The sequence below is a fragment of the Pelodiscus sinensis genome, chromosome 2, assembly GCF_052426305.1.
Source record: "Pelodiscus sinensis isolate ZL-2025 chromosome 2, ASM5242630v1, whole genome shotgun sequence".
In the NCBI taxonomy this organism is placed as follows: Eukaryota; Metazoa; Chordata; order Testudines; family Trionychidae; genus Pelodiscus; species Pelodiscus sinensis.
Window position 1 is genome coordinate 178,102,552 of NC_143053.1, and position 17,614 is coordinate 178,120,165.

Below are 17,614 nucleotides of genomic sequence, written 5' to 3' on the forward strand. Positions count from 1 at the left end.
GTACTCCCTCCTCCTCCCCTCCCCCGCTTTGCTGCCTCTGATAGAGGCAGTGGGGGGGCAGGGATAGACTAGTTGAGTCAACTATCCAATAAGCAGGGCTCGACAAACAATGTAATATACTTGCCCGTGGCGAGTAGATTACACCCTGAAAGAGCCAGCGCAGAGCGACGATCTGCACATGCGCAGAGCGTAGAACTGCGTGGCTGGCGAGCAGGGCTGGCCGCCGCTCGGCGAGCCCTGCCGATAAGCATTTGACTAGTCGACTAGTCCTTAACATCCTTAACTGAAATACAGAGTGGAGTACATAAAATAGGAAATGGGCAAGGAGGGATGTGAGTGCAAGTAGTGTCTGTTTGGGGAAAGGGTGCAGTAGACATTATACTGGAAAATTACACTGGTATAAGGTGGGGGGATGTAATGGGATGCAGGGGCAGCAAGCCCTGGGATGTGTGACAAGGTCAGGGAGGCAATGGGCACAAAGTATGATGGGGTTGGGGCACTAACTGGGTGTAGGGTGGTGAGAGCATGACAGAGCAGCAAGCAGGATGTGTGTCATGTAGGGATGTTAACATGTACCCACACGATGAACTTGGGCTCATCCGTTAACTGTCTCATTACATGCAACCTCTCCCCTGTGCTGATACAGAGGCAGCAGTGCTGGGGGAGGGCTGGGGGAGGCTGGAGCCAGTACACATGGGGAGTCTGCTTTTAAGCCAGCTCCCTGTACTTGCTGGTTCCCATGGAGGGCCTGCAAGCGAGGGGGGAGGAAGGTGCAAACTAGTGCTTGTGAGGATACAGAAACAGCAGGGCAGGAGTACCAGATAGGATTGCCAGATAGTTTCACAAAAAATATTATACATGGCGGGAAAAAAATTTGGTCAAGCACAAAAGAAAAAAGAACCAAAACTTTGTTGACAAAAAAAAAAAAAAAGAAGCACAGCCCCTTTAAATTCCCACACACTCCCTCCGCCCCGCCCCCCACCAGACAGAGGAAGAATGTCCCAAACCGCCTTCCGTCAGAGAAAAACATTTTACACGTCGGGTATTTTCTGTTTGTTTTTTTACCGGACAGAAAGTGCAAATACTGGGCTGTCCAGTCTAATACCGGACATCTGGCAACCCTACTACCAGAGCTGGTGCTGGTGGGGAGCTGGCTTAAAAGCTGGCTTCTCACTAGCACCAGCTCCTGTCTCCCAGCTGCATGTAAACGTAACTGCTGAAAATTTCAGCATTTTACACAAATAAATGCATTTTAACATCCCTAGTGTAATGTAGCAATATGATAAGGTGTTAAGCAGCACTGAGAGTGCGATTGGGCAGTGGGTCTGTGATGGGTGGATGGCAGTGGGGGTACTGTGGGTGAGATAGGCACCCAGTTGGGGCCACAGAATGTGTGATGGGGCAGAGACGCCAATAGGTGTGAGGACACTGGGGCTACATCTACACTGGAGCGATCTTGCGCCAGAGTTATGCAAATGAGGCTGTGTGGAATATTGACGAGCTTCATTTGCATATCTAATGAGCCGCCACTTTGCGGAAGAGGCTCTTGTGCAAGAAGGAGCTGTCTACACTGAAAATAATCAGCTCCTTCTTGCGCAAGAGCCTCTTTCGCAAAAATGGCAGCTCATTAGATATGCAAATGAGGCTCAGATATGCCACGCTTAGCCTCATTTGCATAGCTTGGCGCAAGATCGCGCCAGTGTAGACATAGCCTGGGTGTATAATGGGAGCACTGAGGGACAGAGGGTGCCCTGGAATCTGAGGGGGCAGCAGGTCTGGGGGCAAAGGAGGGGAAATGGTTATGTAACAGGGCTAGTGGTTGTATGATAAGAAAGTACAGCATGGATGGGCAATTGGGTGTATGGCAAGGCAATAAGTCATAAAGGACCATGAGTCCCTGGGTGTGAGACAGGGCAGTGGGAAACAGGGGGAAGCAAGATGGGTGCCAGCAGGGCACTGGGAGGCAGTGAGTGTACCACGCATACTGGGGATATGACGAGGCAGGGGGACTCTGGGGGGCAGTGAGGCAGGCATGGGGGGTATGACAGGGCAGCAGGCCACTGAGACAGTGGAGCACGCGGTGTACAAGGCGGGGGCGGGGGGGCTGAGTGCATGGCGGAGGCCAGGGGGGGAGGTCCGGGGGGGGAGCAGCGGGGGGCTCACCTTGTAGTAGGCGTACTGCAGGAACTTGTAGGGCTCTCGCTGCTGGAACTCGTCCAGCACCTCGCGGCTGGGCTGGGACTGGCGGAAGGCGGGCAGCCCCTGCTTGCAGCGCTTGAGGCACCGCGCCCGGTGCAGCACGTCGGCGAAGAGGCGCAGCTCGGGGAAGCCGGCGAAGCGGTCCGGGGAGCCGCGGGGCGGCAGGCGGGCGGCGCTGCAGTTGAGGTGGCAGAAGGCCTCGCTGTCCCGCAGCAGGCGGTGCAGCCGCATGCTCATCTCCAGGTAGCTGACGCTCTCGGGCCAGTTCTCGCTGCTGTACTGGTCCAGCCCGTAGCGATAGGCGGACTCCAGCGGCATCAGCTCGTCCCGGGGGAAACTCTTGAAGCTGTAGCGCTCGTACTGCGCCCCCGCGCCCGCCAGCAGCAGCAGCAGCCCGAGCAGCAGCCCCGCCACTCCCGGCCGCTCGCCGCCCATCCTGCCCGCCGCCAGCGTTGCACCCCGTCCGGCCCGCACAGCTCCCAGCCCGGGCAGGATCCTGCGGGGAGGACACTGGCCCGCCCCCGCGCCAAGCGCCTGCGGGGGGAAGGGGAGAAAGCAGCGCGCCTGTCAATCCGCGCAGGAGGTGGCGTGTCAGAGCCAGGCATGGGCGGGAGGGGAAGAGGCGCCGCCTGACTGCTGCTCCTGCCGGCAAAGGCCTTTTGAGTCCGTCCCGCTCCTTTTTGTCCTTTGGAAGGGACAGGATTTATGGGGGTCGCTGATAGACGTTGCACTCTGTGTTTTGGGGCTCGCAAGTGGGTATTCGTTGCCTTTGCTTGTCTTCTTTTAGTTTGCCAAAGGCATGGCTCATTGATTCGGTGCCGTTTTTGAGGTGGAGTTTCTGAAATTGTTTTGGGAGGTGCCCTGCAGTTTTATCTCGAATCCAATCTTTTAATAAACACACACACACAAATCCCATCTCACCCATTCAGCATCTAAGGACATGGCTACACTGCACGCTTATTTCGCAATGAGCCATTCCAGAAGCTATATTCCAAAACACCTTATTTCAAAAGAGAGCGTCCACACTACAGGGATGCCTCAAAATTAGTCTGAAGCAGGTTGCCCTAATGTGGGTGCTATCTTGATTTAGAGCCCCAGGAGGCACAGGAAAGGAATAACTTTCAAGATAGCAGCAGTGGAGCATGAATGCTGCGATTATTTCAAAAAAGGAGTTGTTCGTCATGGATTGAGGTTTACAGAAGTCAGAATAAGCTACCCATTATTTCAATATTATTTTGAAATAATGGCATTGCTATGTAGATGCTCGCATTGTTATTTCAGAATAACGGTACAGCGTAGCTGCACCCTAAGGCAACAACACCATCTCCGTGTGGTAAGACTACCACTGTCTATTGCTTGCCCAGGATTTTGGGTCAGAAGAGGGACCTTGGTCAGGGTCAAGAGGGCGCACAGTCTGAGAGGCCTTTAGGGTAGCTGCTTCAGGGAAGCCCTGTGAACAAAGCAGCACAAGGACTTTGGGAACCAGGCTCCAGCCCCCTCTGGTTTTCTTCTATCAGTGCCTGGTCTGGCAACAGGTGGCAGCAGGTGTGCTAGGCCAGTTGGCCAAAGTGGCGCTATGCACCCAAGGACTGCCTGCTGGCCCACCTGCTGCACTGGGGATGTGAATGACTAGTCAACTATCCGATAAGCAAATGCACTAGTTGACTAGTTGCTTCTCCCCACTTGCTGCCTCTATGAGAAAGAGGCATCGAGGCGGGGGGGATGGAGAGGGGAGAGGAGAGGGTGCTTCAAAATGGCAGCGCCACGTGAAGCCCTGTGCCAGACCCTGGGCTCCACACAGCACTACTGCTTTGAAACACTGCGTGCAACCCGAGCCAGCTGGGGACTCCCTAGCTGGCCCCAGGCTACACGTGGAGTTTCAAAGCAGCAGCACTGCGTGGAGCCTAGGGTGGAACCCGTGGAGTGGGGGACTGCTTGAGTTCCCGGTTGGCTCTGTGCTCCCATCAGCACTTTCGCTTTTGCAATGTAGCAACACCCCTGGGGTGCAAATTGCATTGACTATTCAGTTAGTCAGTTAACCTAAATTTAACATCCTTATCGGTCACGCTGCTGGGAGCAGGAGGCTAGGAGGGAAAGCACAAGGCTCACCGCACTGGGGGAAGCTTTTAGGGATGTGTCTACACAGCAAAGTTATTTCGGAATAACGTATACACAGCAATTCCATTATATCAAAATAATTTCAAAATAATGGACAGCTTATTCCGACTTCTGTAAACCTACATCTACAAAAAATAATGCCTATTCCGAAATAGCTATTTCAAAATAAGGCATGTGTAAGCGCTCCTCTTCTGCTATTTTGAAGTAGCCCCTCACTAGGGCCATTCTCAGTTATTCCTTCTGGGGCTCTAAATTGAGATAGCACATCTACATTAGGGAATCCTGCCTCTGACTTATTTTGAAGCTTCTTTGCAGTGTAGACATGCTATTTTGAAATAAGCTGTTTCGGAATTCTGTAACTATTCCGGAATAGTTTATTCTGAAATAACTGTGCAGTGTAGACATAGCCCTAAGGTAGTTGCTCCAGGGAAGCCCTTTCCCAGCATGCCTTCCAGCCTTGGCAGCTGACCCGCTTGAGGGAGAAAGGCTGCTGCTGCTTTAAGGTGGCCCTTGTGCCCAGGAAGACCAGTAAGTGGGAAGTTTGGTGCTCGTGGCCTCGGGCATGAGGAGGCAGTCCAGCCCACTTCTCCTGGGATGGGGGGTGGCGGTGAGGGAGCCTTGGGAAAGGGGTAAAGGATCCTCTCATGGCCAGCATCCCTGTAGCCCCAGAGAGAACATAGAGTACTAGTACACCCATTGAATCATAAGAGCCAGAACTATACCATATAGAAAAGATCCGGCCTTATTTCCCCTCCCCAAACAAATTCTAAAATGTAATGGAAATCATTTGTCTGGAATCCATCTCTAATTAAAAGGCCAAATAAATAAACAGATCCATGGCAAAGTTCTTCCAGTTTTAATAATTTACCATGTATAAATTGGTAACACAGGATATTTTAAAAAAATGATCAGAGTCTTCAGATATCTACAACAATCCAAAAAATTTCTTAAAAGAATCCTTTTTCTTTCCATTACGTGAGCCATTGACACCTATGTAAACTGTATTTGAAAAGTAATCATGCAAATGTTATGAGACAGGCCTATCCACATAATCCTTAGTCGCAAATGCAACCTAACTGCTTTACAATAGAAAAAACCCAATTCAAGAGGGCTGTGTCTAGACTGGCCAGTTTTTCCGGAAAATAGGCTGATTTTCCAGAAAAACTTGCCAGCTGTCTACACTGGCCGCTTGAATTGCCGCAAAAGCACTGACGATCTCATGTAAGATTGTCAGTGTTTTTGCGGCAATACTATGCTGCTCCCATTCAGGCAAAAGTCCTTTTGTGCAAAAGGGCCAGTGTAGACAGCTCAGCTTTGTTTTCTGCAAAAAAGCCCTGATCGCGAAAATGGCGATTGGGGCTTTTTTGCGGAAAAGCGCATCTAGATTGGCACGGATGCTTTTCCGCAAAAAGTGCTTTTCCGGAAAAGCGTCTGTGCCAATCTAGACGCTCTTTTCCGAAAATGCTTTTAACGGAAAACTTTTCTGTTAAAAGCATTTCCGGAAAATCATGCCAGTCTAGACATAGCCGTGAAGTCAGATCCTGCATTAAGATTTACTAATGCAGAATCTCTCTACCTTCTTTGTTTGCCTGTTCCGGATCTGTCTCCCTCTGAACAAATTAATTTTTAGCCCAGGCTAACATCTTGGGACAGTTTGCCTGCTGTTAAGAAACTCAAAGTAGCCAAAAGCAAGTTCTTTCTCTTTCTCTTCCGATAATAGGTGAAAAATATTTTGGTCTAGAACTGCTGAGGAGTCACTCTTTTGTGATTGTTCTACACGTTGAACAATGGATGCTACATTATTCTTTCCCCCATCATATTTTCATGGAATATTTTAAATTCTTTAATAATATCACCAAACAGTTGATAAATAATACCAACCCCTCCTAATGCTACCCTCAACAAGAAAAGCGAAGATAAATTTGAATAAACTCCCTACCAAAACAGCCACATACCCTCATACCAGAGCACATCAGCATACCACCCATCCCCATGTAGCTGCTTCCCCAATCCTCCCCAAGCCAAAGACACAGCCTTGCACCACTAGTTGCATCCAAGACATAACTGAATCAAGACACAAAACAAACTTCCCTTACCTCACTGAACACCAGCGCCTAACCACCACTTCTTTTCCCAAACCTTCCTATCCCAGACAGCTTGGTCCCCCTCTCCTCCCATACAAGTCCAGAAGCATGGAGACGGTTGAAATTCTCACATGGAAATACAGCCAACTCCAGATGCTGGAATCCCATGAATCCTCTTATCTCCCAGCCAAGTCAGGATGCCCCACTCCGCCATCCCCACCACAGACGCTTGTTGCACTCTGTGTGTATGAGTGTGTGTGTGTGTGTCTATGGAGCGGGCACGAGGCAGGCGGAGGGCGGGAGGGGCGGGCGTCCCCGGGGCGGCGCGAGCGCGCGGGGAGCGCCAGGAGCCGCCAGCAAAGCGGGGCGCGGGTGGGCTGCGGGCCGCCCCGGCGGGGTGCGTGCAGGCGAGGCGCCGTAGCGGCAGCGTGCGGGGCAGGGCGGCGTGGGGGCGCGGCGCGGGCTTGGGGGTCGGCCTTGGGGGCGTGGGACCGTGGCGCGGGCGCAGGCGAAGGAGAGCCTGCGTGGCGAGGGGGTAGCGGTGGCGGGAGCATGTGGGGCTCTGGGGGGAAAGGCTGAGGAGGAGGCGGGTGCGAGCGGGGCAGGGGCAGGGTTGCCAGGTGTGCGGCTTTGCAGCGGACAGTCCGGTATTTGAGCTTTTCTGTGTGGGAAAGCAATTTGAGACACTATAACGGAGAAAATGTCAACGTGGAGTATTTTGTAAATCCGATGTCGTGCAGATTGTGCTGGGATGGCAAGCGCGTCGGGTAGTTTTGTGGCAAGCCTCTGGTAAGCCCGGGCAGAGGGTGCGAGGGGGCGGGGGCGGCAGTCCCGCGGCGAGCAGGGGCGGGCGAGAGCGGTGCGGAGCCGGCGGAGGCGGGGCGCGGGCTTGCTTTAAAGGCAGGCACAGCGGCAGGCGTCAACGTCTACGGCCATACCACCCTGAACACGCCCGATCTCGTCTGATCTCGGAAGCTAAGCAGGGTCGGGCCTGGTTAGTACTTGGATGGGAGACCTCCTGGGAATACTGGGTGCTGTAGGCTTTTTGCCGCCTCGGGCGGCAGGCCTCCCCCCGCAGGGCGCCCGCGCTTTTGCCGCCGCCAATCGGCTCCCCGCCCGGGCCAGCCGGGGTGCCCCAAAGTCCTTTTCCTCTCGCCTTCCAGCCCCCCTCCCCCTTCCCCACCGCAGCCGCCCGTGGCACTCTGCGTGCCGGAGTGCGCGCGCGCGCGCCTCTGTGTCTAAGGCATCTTCCAGCCCCGTCTCTTGTCGGCGGACTAACGATTAAAGAGGCCTCGCATTGAACTGCTCTTCGAGGTGTGCCCCTGTGCCTACTCTACGGCCACGTAGCGAATTCTTACCTCTGACCGAGCAGTTTGCTCCTTTTCGAGTCAGCTCTGAATTTGTCTCAGGCCCTCGGTTCTTCCTAGGCCATTGGCGCCGAGCCTTCGGCGCCTAACGGACAGCCTGGCCCCGGCCGCGGCCCGCCCCCGGCCCCGTCTCCTTTTCCCCGACCGGCGCCTGCCGCGGCGACGGGCGGCAGCAGGAGCGCCAGGCCGGCTGGCCGAAGGGGCGCCCCGGGCCCGAGGCCTGCCTGCCTGCCTGCCTGGCCGCCTGCTGCCCCGGTCTGCCCGGGAGGGGAAGCCAGAAGGCTCGCCGCCCCGGGGGGAAGGGGGCGGGGCTTTGGGGGCAGCGGCTTCGGGGAAGCCCTTCGCCAGCAGGCCTCCCCGGCCTCTGGCAGCCGGCCCCCTAAAATTGGAGCCAGAGAGACCGCTGCTGCCCTGAGGCGGCCCTCGTGCCCGGGGAGGCCGGGCGGCGGGTGGCCCCGGGGCTCGAGGGGGCGGCCCAGCCCGCCTCTGCCGGGGCGGGGCGGGGCGAGGCGAGGGGGCCCGTCGCGGGCGGCCTCCCGTTCCCCTCCCGCTCCCCCTCCCCGGGGCGGGCGCGAGGCAGGCGGAGGGGCGGGCGTCCCCGGGGCGGCGCGAGCGCGTGGGGAGCGCCAGGAGCCGCCAGCAAAGCGGGGCGCGGGTGGGCTGCGGGCCGCCCCGGCGGGGTGCGTGCAGGCGAGGCGCCGTAGCGGCAGCGTGCGGGGCAGGGCGGCGTGGGGGCGCGGCGCGGGCTTGGGGGTCGGCCTTGGGGGCGTGGGACCGTGGCGCGGGCGCAGGCGAAGGAGAGCCTGCGTGGCGAGGGGGTAGCGGTGGCGGGAGCATGTGGGGCTCTGGGGGGAAAGGCTGAGGAGGAGGCGGGTGCGAGCGGGGCAGGGGCAGGGTTGCCAGGTGTGCGGCTTTGCAGCGGACAGTCCGGCATTTGAGCTTTTCTGTGTGGGAAAGCAATTTGAGACACTATAACGGAGAAAATGTCAACGTGGAGTATTTTGTAAATCCGATGTCGTGCAGATTGTGCTGGGATGGCAAGCGCGTCGGGTAGTTTTGTGGCAAGCCTCTGGTAAGCCCGGGCAGAGGGTGCGAGGGGGCGGGGGCGGGAGTCCCGCGGCGAGCAGGGGCGGGCGAGAGCGGCGCGGAGCCGGCGGAGGCGGGGCGCGGGCTTGCTTTAAAGGCAGGCACAGCGGCAGGCGTCAACGTCTGCGGCCATACCACCCTGAACACGCCCGATCTCGTCTGATCTCGGAAGCTAAGCAGGGTCGGGCCTGGTTAGTACTTGGATGGGAGACCTCCTGGGAATACTGGGTGCTGTAGGCTTTTTGCCGCCTCGGGCGGCAGGCCTCCCCCCGCAGGGCGCCCGCGCTTTTGCCGCCGCCAATCGGCTCCCCGCCCGGGCCAGCCGGGGTGCCCCAAAGTCCTTTTCCTCTCGCCTTCCAGCCCCCCTCCCCGTTCCCCACCGCAGCCGCCCGTGGCACTCTGCGTGCCGGAGTGCGCGCGCGCGCGCCTCTGTGTCTAAGGCATCTTCCAGCCCCGTCTCTTGTCGGCGGACTAACGATTAAAGAGGCCTCGCATTGAACTGCTCTTCGAGGTGTGCCCCTGTGCCTACTCTACGGCCACGTAGCGAATTCTTACCTCTGACCGAGCAGTTTGCTCCTTTTCGAGTCAGCTCTGAATTTGTCTCAGGCCCTCGGTTCTTCCAAGGCCATAGGCGCCGAGCCTTCGGCGCCTAACGGACAGCCTGGCCCCGGCCGCGGCCCGCCCCCGGCCCCGTCTCCTTTTCCCCGACCGGCGCCTGCCGCGGCGACGGGCGGCAGCAGGAGCGCCAGGCCGGCTGGCCAAAGGGGCGCCCCGGGCCCGAGGCCTGCCTGCCTGCCTGCCTGGCCGCCTGCTGCCCCGGTCTGCCCGGGAGGGGAAGCCAGAAGGCTCGCCGCCCCGGGGGGAAGGGGGCGGGGCTTTGGGGGCAGCGGCTTCGGGGAAGCCCTTCGCCAGCAGGCCTCCCCGGCCTCTGGCAGCCGGCCCCCTAAAATTGGAGCCAGAGAGACCGCTGCTGCCCTGAGGCGGCCCTCGTGCCCGGGGAGGCCGGGCGGCGGGTGGCCCCGGGGCTCGAGGGGGCGGCCCAGCCCGCCTCTGCCGGGGCGGGGCGGGGCGAGGCGAGGGGGCCCGTCGCGGGCGGCCTCCCGTTCCCCTCCCGCTCCCCCTCCCCGGGGCGGGCGCGAGGCAGGCGGAGGGGCGGGCGTCCCCGGGGCGGCGCGAGCGCGTGGGGAGCGCCAGGAGCCGCCAGCAAAGCGGGGCGCGGGTGGGCTGCGGGCCGCCCCGGCGGGGTGCGTGCAGGCGAGGCGCCGTAGCGGCAGCGTGCGGGGCAGGGCGGCGTGGGGGCGCGGCGCGGGCTTGGGGGTCGGCCTTGGGGGCGTGGGACCGTGGCGCGGGCGCAGGCGAAGGAGAGCCTGCGTGGCGAGGGGGTAGCGGTGGCGGGAGCATGTGGGGCTCTGGGGGGAAAGGCTGAGGAGGAGGCGGGTGCGAGCGGGGCAGGGGCAGGGTTGCCAGGTGTGCGGCTTTGCAGCGGACAGTCCGGCATTTGAGCTTTTCTGTGTGGGAAAGCAATTTGAGACACTATAACGGAGAAAATGTCAACGTGGAGTATTTTGTAAATCCGATGTCGTGCAGATTGTGCTGGGATGGCAAGCGCGTGGGGTAGTTTTGTGGCAAGCCTCTGGTAAGCCCGGGCAGAGGGTGCGAGGGGGCGGGGGCGGCAGTCCCGCGGCGAGCAGGGGCGGGCGAGAGCGGCGCGGAGCCGGCGGAGGCGGGGCGCGGGCTTGCTTTAAAGGCAGGCACAGCGGCAGGCGTCAACGTCTACGGCCATACCACCCTGAACACGCCCGATCTCGTCTGATCTCGGAAGCTAAGCAGGGTCGGGCCTGGTTAGTACTTGGATGGGAGACCTCCTGGGAATACTGGGTGCTGTAGGCTTTTTGCCGCCTCGGGCGGCAGGCCTCCCCCCGCAGGGCGCCCGCGCTTTTGCCGCCGCCAATCGGCTCCCCGCCCGGGCCAGCCGGGGTGCCCCAAAGTCCTTTTCCTCTCGCCTTCCAGCCCCCCTCCCCGTTCCCCACCGCAGCCGCCCGTGGCACTCTGCGTGCCGGAGTGCGCGCGCGCGCGCCTCTGTGTCTAAGGCATCTTCCAGCCCCGTCTCTTGTCGGCGGACTAACGATTAAAGAGGCCTCGCATTGAACTGCTCTTCGAGGTGTGCCCCTGTGCCTACTCTACGGCCACGTAGCGAATTCTTACCTCTGACCGAGCAGTTTGCTCCTTTTCGAGTCAGCTCTGAATTTGTCTCAGGCCCTCGGTTCTTCCTAGGCCATTGGCGCCGAGCCTTCGGCGCCTAACGGACAGCCTGGCCCCGGCCGCGGCCCGCCCCCGGCCCCGTCTCCTTTTCCCCGACCGGCGCCTGCCGCGGCGACGGGCGGCAGCAGGAGCGCCAGGCCGGCTGGCCGAAGGGGCGCCCCGGGCCCGAGGCCTGCCTGCCTGCCTGCCTGGCCGCCTGCTGCCCCGGTCTGCCCGGGAGGGGAAGCCAGAAGGCTCGCCGCCCCGGGGGCAAGGGGGCGGGGCTTTGGGGGCAGCGGCTTCGGGGAAGCCCTTCGCCAGCAGGCCTCCCCGGCCTCTGGCAGCCGGCCCCCTAAAATTGGAGCCAGAGAGACCGCTGCTGCCCTGAGGCGGCCCTCGTGCCCGGGGAGGCCGGGCGGCGGGTGGCCCCGGGGCTCGAGGGGGCGGCCCAGCCCGCCTCTGCCGGGGCGGGGCGGGGCGAGGCGAGGGGGCCCGTCGCGGGCGGCCTCCCGTTCCCCTCCCGCTCCCCCTCCCCGGGGCGGGCGCGAGGCAGGCGGAGGGGCGGGCGTCCCCGGGGCGGCGCGAGCGCGTGGGGAGCGCCAGGAGCCGCCAGCAAAGCGGGGCGCGGGTGGGCTGCGGGCCGCCCCGGCGGGGTGCGTGCAGGCGAGGCGCCGTAGCGGCAGCGTGCGGGGCAGGGCGGCGTGGGGGCGCGGCGCGGGCTTGGGGGTCGGCCTTGGGGGCGTGGGACCGTGGCGCGGGCGCAGGCGAAGGAGAGCCTGCGTGGCGAGGGGGTAGCGGTGGCGGGAGCATGTGGGGCTCTGGGGGGAAAGGCTGAGGAGGAGGCGGGTGCGAGCGGGGCAGGGGCAGGGTTGCCAGGTGTGCGGCTTTGCAGCGGACAGTCCGGCATTTGAGCTTTTCTGTGTGGGAAAGCAATTTGAGACACTATAACGGAGAAAATGTCAACGTGGAGTATTTTGTAAATCCGATGTCGTGCAGATTGTGCTGGGATGGCAAGCGCGTGGGGTAGTTTTGTGGCAAGCCTCTGGTAAGCCCGGGCAGAGGGTGCGAGGGGGCGGGGGCGGGAGTCCCGCGGCGAGCAGGGGCGGGCGAGAGCGGCGCGGAGCCGGCGGAGGCGGGGCGCGGGCTTGCTTTAAAGGCAGGCACAGCGGCAGGCGTCAACGTCTACGGCCATACCACCCTGAACACGCCCGATCTCGTCTGATCTCGGAAGCTAAGCAGGGTCGGGCCTGGTTAGTACTTGGATGGGAGACCTCCTGGGAATACTGGGTGCTGTAGGCTTTTTGCCGCCTCGGGCGGCAGGCCTCCCCCCGCAGGGCGCCCGCGCTTTTGCCGCCGCCAATCGGCTCCCCGCCCGGGCCAGCCGGGGTGCCCCAAAGTCCTTTTCCTCTCGCCTTCCAGCCCCCCTCCCCGTTCCCCACCGCAGCCGCCCGTGGCACTCTGCGTGCCGGAGTGCGCGCGCGCGCGCCTCTGTGTCTAAGGCATCTTCCAGCCCCGTCTCTTGTCGGCGGACTAACGATTAAAGAGGCCTCGCATTGAACTGCTCTTCGAGGTGTGCCCCTGTGCCTACTCTACGGCCACGTAGCGAATTCTTACCTCTGACCGAGCAGTTTGCTCCTTTTCGAGTCAGCTCTGAATTTGTCTCAGGCCCTCGGTTCTTCCTAGGCCATTGGCGCCGAGCCTTCGGCGCCTAACGGACAGCCTGGCCCCGGCCGCGGCCCGCCCCCGGCCCCGTCTCCTTTTCCCCGACCGGCGCCTGCCGCGGCGACGGGCGGCAGCAGGAGCGCCAGGCCGGCTGGCCGAAGGGGCGCCCCGGGCCCGAGGCCTGCCTGCCTGCCTGCCTGGCCGCCTGCTGCCCCGGTCTGCCCGGGAGGGGAAGCCAGAAGGCTCGCCGCCCCGGGGGGAAGGGGGCGGGGCTTTGGGGGCAGCGGCTTCGGGGAAGCCCTTCGCCAGCAGGCCTCCCCGGCCTCTGGCAGCCGGCCCCCTAAAATTGGAGCCAGAGAGACCGCTGCTGCCCTGAGGCGGCCCTCGTGCCCGGGGAGGCCGGGCGGCGGGTGGCCCCGGGGCTCGAGGGGGCGGCCCAGCCCGCCTCTGCCGGGGCGGGGCGGGGCGAGGCGAGGGGGCCCGTCGCGGGCGGCCTCCCGTTCCCCTCCCGCTCCCCCTCCCCGGGGCGGGCGCGAGGCAGGCGGAGGGGCGGGCGTCCCCGGGGCGGCGCGAGCGCGTGGGGAGCGCCAGGAGCCGCCAGCAAAGCGGGGCGCGGGTGGGCTGCGGGCCGCCCCGGCGGGGTGCGTGCAGGCGAGGCGCCGTAGCGGCAGCGTGCGGGGCAGGGCGGCGTGGGGGCGCGGCGCGGGCTTGGGGGTCGGCCTTGGGGGCGTGGGACCGTGGCGCGGGCGCAGGCGAAGGAGAGCCTGCGTGGCGAGGGGGTAGCGGTGGCGGGAGCATGTGGGGCTCTGGGGGGAAAGGCTGAGGAGGAGGCGGGTGCGAGCGGGGCAGGGGCAGGGTTGCCAGGTGTGCGGCTTTGCAGCGGACAGTCCGGCATTTGAGCTTTTCTGTGTGGGAAAGCAATTTGAGACACTATAACGGAGAAAATGTCAACGTGGAGTATTTTGTAAATCCGATGTCGTGCAGATTGTGCTGGGATGGCAAGCGCGTCGGGTAGTTTTGTGGCAAGCCTCTGGTAAGCCCGGGCAGAGGGTGCGAGGGGGCGGGGGCGGCAGTCCCGCGGCGAGCAGGGGCGGGCGAGAGCGGCGCGGAGCCGGCGGAGGCGGGGCGCGGGCTTGCTTTAAAGGCAGGCACAGCGGCAGGCGTCAACGTCTACGGCCATACCACCCTGAACACGCCCGATCTCGTCTGATCTCGGAAGCTAAGCAGGGTCGGGCCTGGTTAGTACTTGGATGGGAGACCTCCTGGGAATACTGGGTGCTGTAGGCTTTTTGCCGCCTCGGGCGGCAGGCCTCCCCCCGCAGGGCGCCCGCGCTTTTGCCGCCGCCAATCGGCTCCCCGCCCGGGCCAGCCGGGGTGCCCCAAAGTCCTTTTCCTCTCGCCTTCCAGCCCCCCTCCCCGTTCCCCACCGCAGCCGCCCGTGGCACTCTGCGTGCCGGAGTGCGCGCGCGCGCGCCTCTGTGTCTAAGGCATCTTCCAGCCCCGTCTCTTGTCGGCGGACTAACGATTAAAGAGGCCTCGCATTGAACTGCTCTTCGAGGTGTGCCCCTGTGCCTACTCTACGGCCACGTAGCGAATTCTTACCTCTGACCGAGCAGTTTGCTCCTTTTCGAGTCAGCTCTGAATTTGTCTCAGGCCCTCGGTTCTTCCTAGGCCATTGGCGCCGAGCCTTCGGCGCCTAACGGACAGCCTGGCCCCGGCCGCGGCCCGCCCCCGGCCCCGTCTCCTTTTCCCCGACCGGCGCCTGCCGCGGCGACGGGCGGCAGCAGGAGCGCCAGGCCGGCTGGCCGAAGGGGCGCCCCGGGCCCGAGGCCTGCCTGCCTGCCTGCCTGGCCGCCTGCTGCCCCGGTCTGCCCGGGAGGGGAAGCCAGAAGGCTCGCCGCCCCGGGGGGAAGGGGGCGGGGCTTTGGGGGCAGCGGCTTCGGGGAAGCCCTTCGCCAGCAGGCCTCCCCGGCCTCTGGCAGCCGGCCCCCTAAAATTGGAGCCAGAGAGACCGCTGCTGCCCTGAGGCGGCCCTCGTGCCCGGGGAGGCCGGGCGGCGGGTGGCCCCGGGGCTCGAGGGGGCGGCCCAGCCCGCCTCTGCCGGGGCGGGGCGGGGCGAGGCGAGGGGGCCCGTCGCGGGCGGCCTCCCGTTCCCCTCCCGCTCCCCCTCCCCGGGGCGGGCGCGAGGCAGGCGGAGGGGCGGGCGTCCCCGGGGCGGCGCGAGCGCGTGGGGAGCGCCAGGAGCCGCCAGCAAAGCGGGGCGCGGGTGGGCTGCGGGCCGCCCCGGCGGGGTGCGTGCAGGCGAGGCGCCGTAGCGGCAGCGTGCGGGGCAGGGCGGCGTGGGGGCGCGGCGCGGGCTTGGGGGTCGGCCTTGGGGGCGTGGGACCGTGGCGCGGGCGCAGGCGAAGGAGAGCCTGCGTGGCGAGGGGGTAGCGGTGGCGGGAGCATGTGGGGCTCTGGGGGGAAAGGCTGAGGAGGAGGCGGGTGCGAGCGGGGCAGGGGCAGGGTTGCCAGGTGTGCGGCTTTGCAGCGGACAGTCCGGCATTTGAGCTTTTCTGTGTGGGAAAGCAATTTGAGACACTATAACGGAGAAAATGTCAACGTGGAGTATTTTGTAAATCCGATGTCGTGCAGATTGTGCTGGGATGGCAAGCGCGTCGGGTAGTTTTGTGGCAAGCCTCTGGTAAGCCCGGGCAGAGGGTGCGAGGGGGCGGGGGCGGCAGTCCCGCGGCGAGCAGGGGCGGGCGAGAGCGGCGCGGAGCCGGCGGAGGCGGGGCGCGGGCTTGCTTTAAAGGCAGGCACAGCGGCAGGCATCAACGTGTACGGCCATACCACCCTGAACACGCCCGATCTCGTCTGATCTCGGAAGCTAAGCAGGGTCGGGCCTGGTTAGTACTTGGATGGGAGACCTCCTGGGAATACTGGGTGCTGTAGGCTTTTTGCCGCCTCGGGCGGCAGGCCTCCCCCCGCAGGGCGCCCGCGCTTTTGCCGCCGCCAATCGGCTCCCCGCCCGGGCCAGCCGGGGTGCCCCAAAGTCCTTTTCCTCTCGCCTTCCAGCCCCCCTCCCCCTTCCCCACCGCAGCCGCCCGTGGCACTCTGCGTGCCGGAGTGCGCGCGCGCGCGCCTCTGTGTCTAAGGCATCTTCCAGCCCCGTCTCTTGTCGGCGGACTAACGATTAAAGAGGCCTCGCATTGAACTGCTCTTCGAGGTGTGCCCCTGTGCCTACTCTACGGCTATGTAGCGAATTCTTACCTCTGACCGAGCAGTTTGCTCCTTTTCGAGTCAGCTCTGAATTTGTCTCAGGCCCTCGGTTCTTCCTAGGCCATTGGCGCCGAGCCTTCGGCGCCTAACGGACAGCCTGGCCCCGGCCGCGGCCCGCCCCCGGCCCCGTCTCCTTTTCCCCGACCGGCGCCTGCCGCGGCGACGGGCGGCAGCAGGAGCGCCAGGCCGGCTGGCCGAAGGGGCGCCCCGGGCCCGAGGCCTGCCTGCCTGCCTGCCTGGCCGCCTGCTGCCCCGGTCTGCCCGGGAGGGGAAGCCAGAAGGCTCGCCGCCCCGGGGGCAAGGGGGCGGGGCTTTGGGGGCAGCGGCTTCGGGGAAGCCCTTCGCCAGCAGGCCTCCCCGGCCTCTGGCAGCCGGCCCCCTAAAATTGGAGCCAGAGAGACCGCTGCTGCCCTGAGGCGGCCCTCGTGCCCGGGGAGGCCGGGCGGCGGGTGGCCCCGGGGCTCGAGGGGGCGGCCCAGCCCGCCTCTGCCGGGGCGGGGCGGGGCGAGGCGAGGGGGCCCGTCGCGGGCGGCCTCCCGTTCCCCTCCCGCTCCCCCTCCCCGGGGCGGGCGCGAGGCAGGCGGAGGGGCGGGCGTCCCCGGGGCGGCGCGAGCGCGCGGGGAGCGCCAGGAGCCGCCAGCAAAGCGGGGCGCGGGTGGGCTGCGGGCCGCCCCGGCGGGGTGCGTGCAGGCGAGGCGCCGTAGCGGCAGCGTGCGGGGCAGGGCGGCGTGGGGGCGCGGCGCGGGCTTGGGGGTCGGCCTTGGGGGCGTGGGACCGTGGCGCGGGCGCAGGCGAAGGAGAGCCTGCGTGGCGAGGGGGTAGCGGTGGCGGGAGCATGTGGGGCTCTGGGGGGAAAGGCTGAGGAGGAGGCGGGTGCGAGCGGGGCAGGGGCAGGGTTGCCAGGTGTGCGGCTTTGCAGCGGACAGTCCGGCATTTGAGCTTTTCTGTGTGGGAAAGCAATTTGAGACACTATAACGGAGAAAATGTCAACGTGGAGTATTTTGTAAATCCGATGTCGTGCAGATTGTGCTGGGATGGCAAGCGCGTCGGGTAGTTTTGTGGCAAGCCTCTGGTAAGCCCGGGCAGAGGGTGCGAGGGGGCGGGGGCGGCAGTCCCGCGGCGAGCAGGGGCGGGCGAGAGCGGTGCGGAGCCGGCGGAGGCGGGGCGCGGGCTTGCTTTAAAGGCAGGCACAGCGGCAGGTGTCAACGTCTACGGCCATACCACCCTGAACACGCCCGATCTCGTCTGATCTCGGAAGCTAAGCAGGGTCGGGCCTGGTTAGTACTTGGATGGGAGACCTCCTGGGAATACTGGGTGCTGTAGGCTTTTTGCCGCCTCGGGCGGCAGGCCTCCCCCCGCAGGGCTCCCGCGCTTTTGCCGCCGCCAATCGGCTCCCCGCCCGGGCCAGCCGGGGTGCCCCAAAGTCCTTTTCCTCTCGCCTTCCAGCCCCCCTCCCCCTTCCCCACCGCAGCCGCCCGTGGCACTCTGCGTGCCGGAGTGCGCGCGCGCGCGCCTCTGTGTCTAAGGCATCTTCCAGCCCCGTCTCTTGTCGGCGGACTAACGATTAAAGAGGCCTCGCATTGAACTGCTCTTCGA

General features: G+C 63.8%; 1 protein-coding gene and 7 non-coding genes across 9 annotated transcripts in view; 7 read left to right on the plus strand and 1 right to left on the minus strand.

Annotated features, from left to right (window-relative positions):
- Nucleotides 1-2,829, minus strand: part of CRTAP (cartilage associated protein) — a 36,542-nt gene extending 33,713 nt beyond the window's left edge. The window contains exon 1 of one of the 2 annotated variants that reach the window (XM_075921842.2): nucleotides 2,164-2,822. In XM_075921842.2, coding sequence (XP_075777957.2) covers nucleotides 2,164-2,634 — 471 coding nt within the window. In that variant the 5' untranslated portion in view covers nucleotides 2,635-2,822. Of the gene's footprint in view, nucleotides 1-2,163 lie in introns of both variants that reach the window. The other variant, XM_089776577.1, reaches the window with a different exon arrangement.
- Nucleotides 2,830-7,325: 4,496 nt separating this feature from the next.
- LOC142827459 (5S ribosomal RNA) lies at nucleotides 7,326-7,444 on the plus strand. Its single transcript, XR_012902186.2, has one exon. It is a non-coding gene; the product is annotated as a 5S ribosomal RNA (ribosomal RNA).
- Nucleotides 7,445-8,975: 1,531 nt separating this feature from the next.
- On the plus strand, nucleotides 8,976-9,094 carry LOC142827460 (5S ribosomal RNA). Its single transcript, XR_012902187.2, has one exon. It is a non-coding gene; the product is annotated as a 5S ribosomal RNA (ribosomal RNA).
- Nucleotides 9,095-10,625: 1,531 nt separating this feature from the next.
- Nucleotides 10,626-10,744, plus strand: LOC142827461 (5S ribosomal RNA). The gene has a single exon (XR_016349003.1). It is a non-coding gene; the product is annotated as a 5S ribosomal RNA (ribosomal RNA).
- A 1,531-nt stretch (nucleotides 10,745-12,275) lies between these two features.
- Nucleotides 12,276-12,394, plus strand: LOC142827457 (5S ribosomal RNA). Its single transcript, XR_012902184.1, has one exon. It is a non-coding gene; the product is annotated as a 5S ribosomal RNA (ribosomal RNA).
- Nucleotides 12,395-13,925: 1,531 nt separating this feature from the next.
- On the plus strand, nucleotides 13,926-14,044 carry LOC142827464 (5S ribosomal RNA). Its single transcript, XR_012902188.1, has one exon. It is a non-coding gene; the product is annotated as a 5S ribosomal RNA (ribosomal RNA).
- A 1,531-nt stretch (nucleotides 14,045-15,575) lies between these two features.
- LOC142827466 (5S ribosomal RNA) lies at nucleotides 15,576-15,694 on the plus strand. The gene has a single exon (XR_012902190.2). It is a non-coding gene; the product is annotated as a 5S ribosomal RNA (ribosomal RNA).
- A 1,531-nt stretch (nucleotides 15,695-17,225) lies between these two features.
- Nucleotides 17,226-17,344, plus strand: LOC142827434 (5S ribosomal RNA). Its single transcript, XR_012902161.1, has one exon. It is a non-coding gene; the product is annotated as a 5S ribosomal RNA (ribosomal RNA).
- The last annotated feature ends 270 nt before the right edge of the window (nucleotides 17,345-17,614 follow it).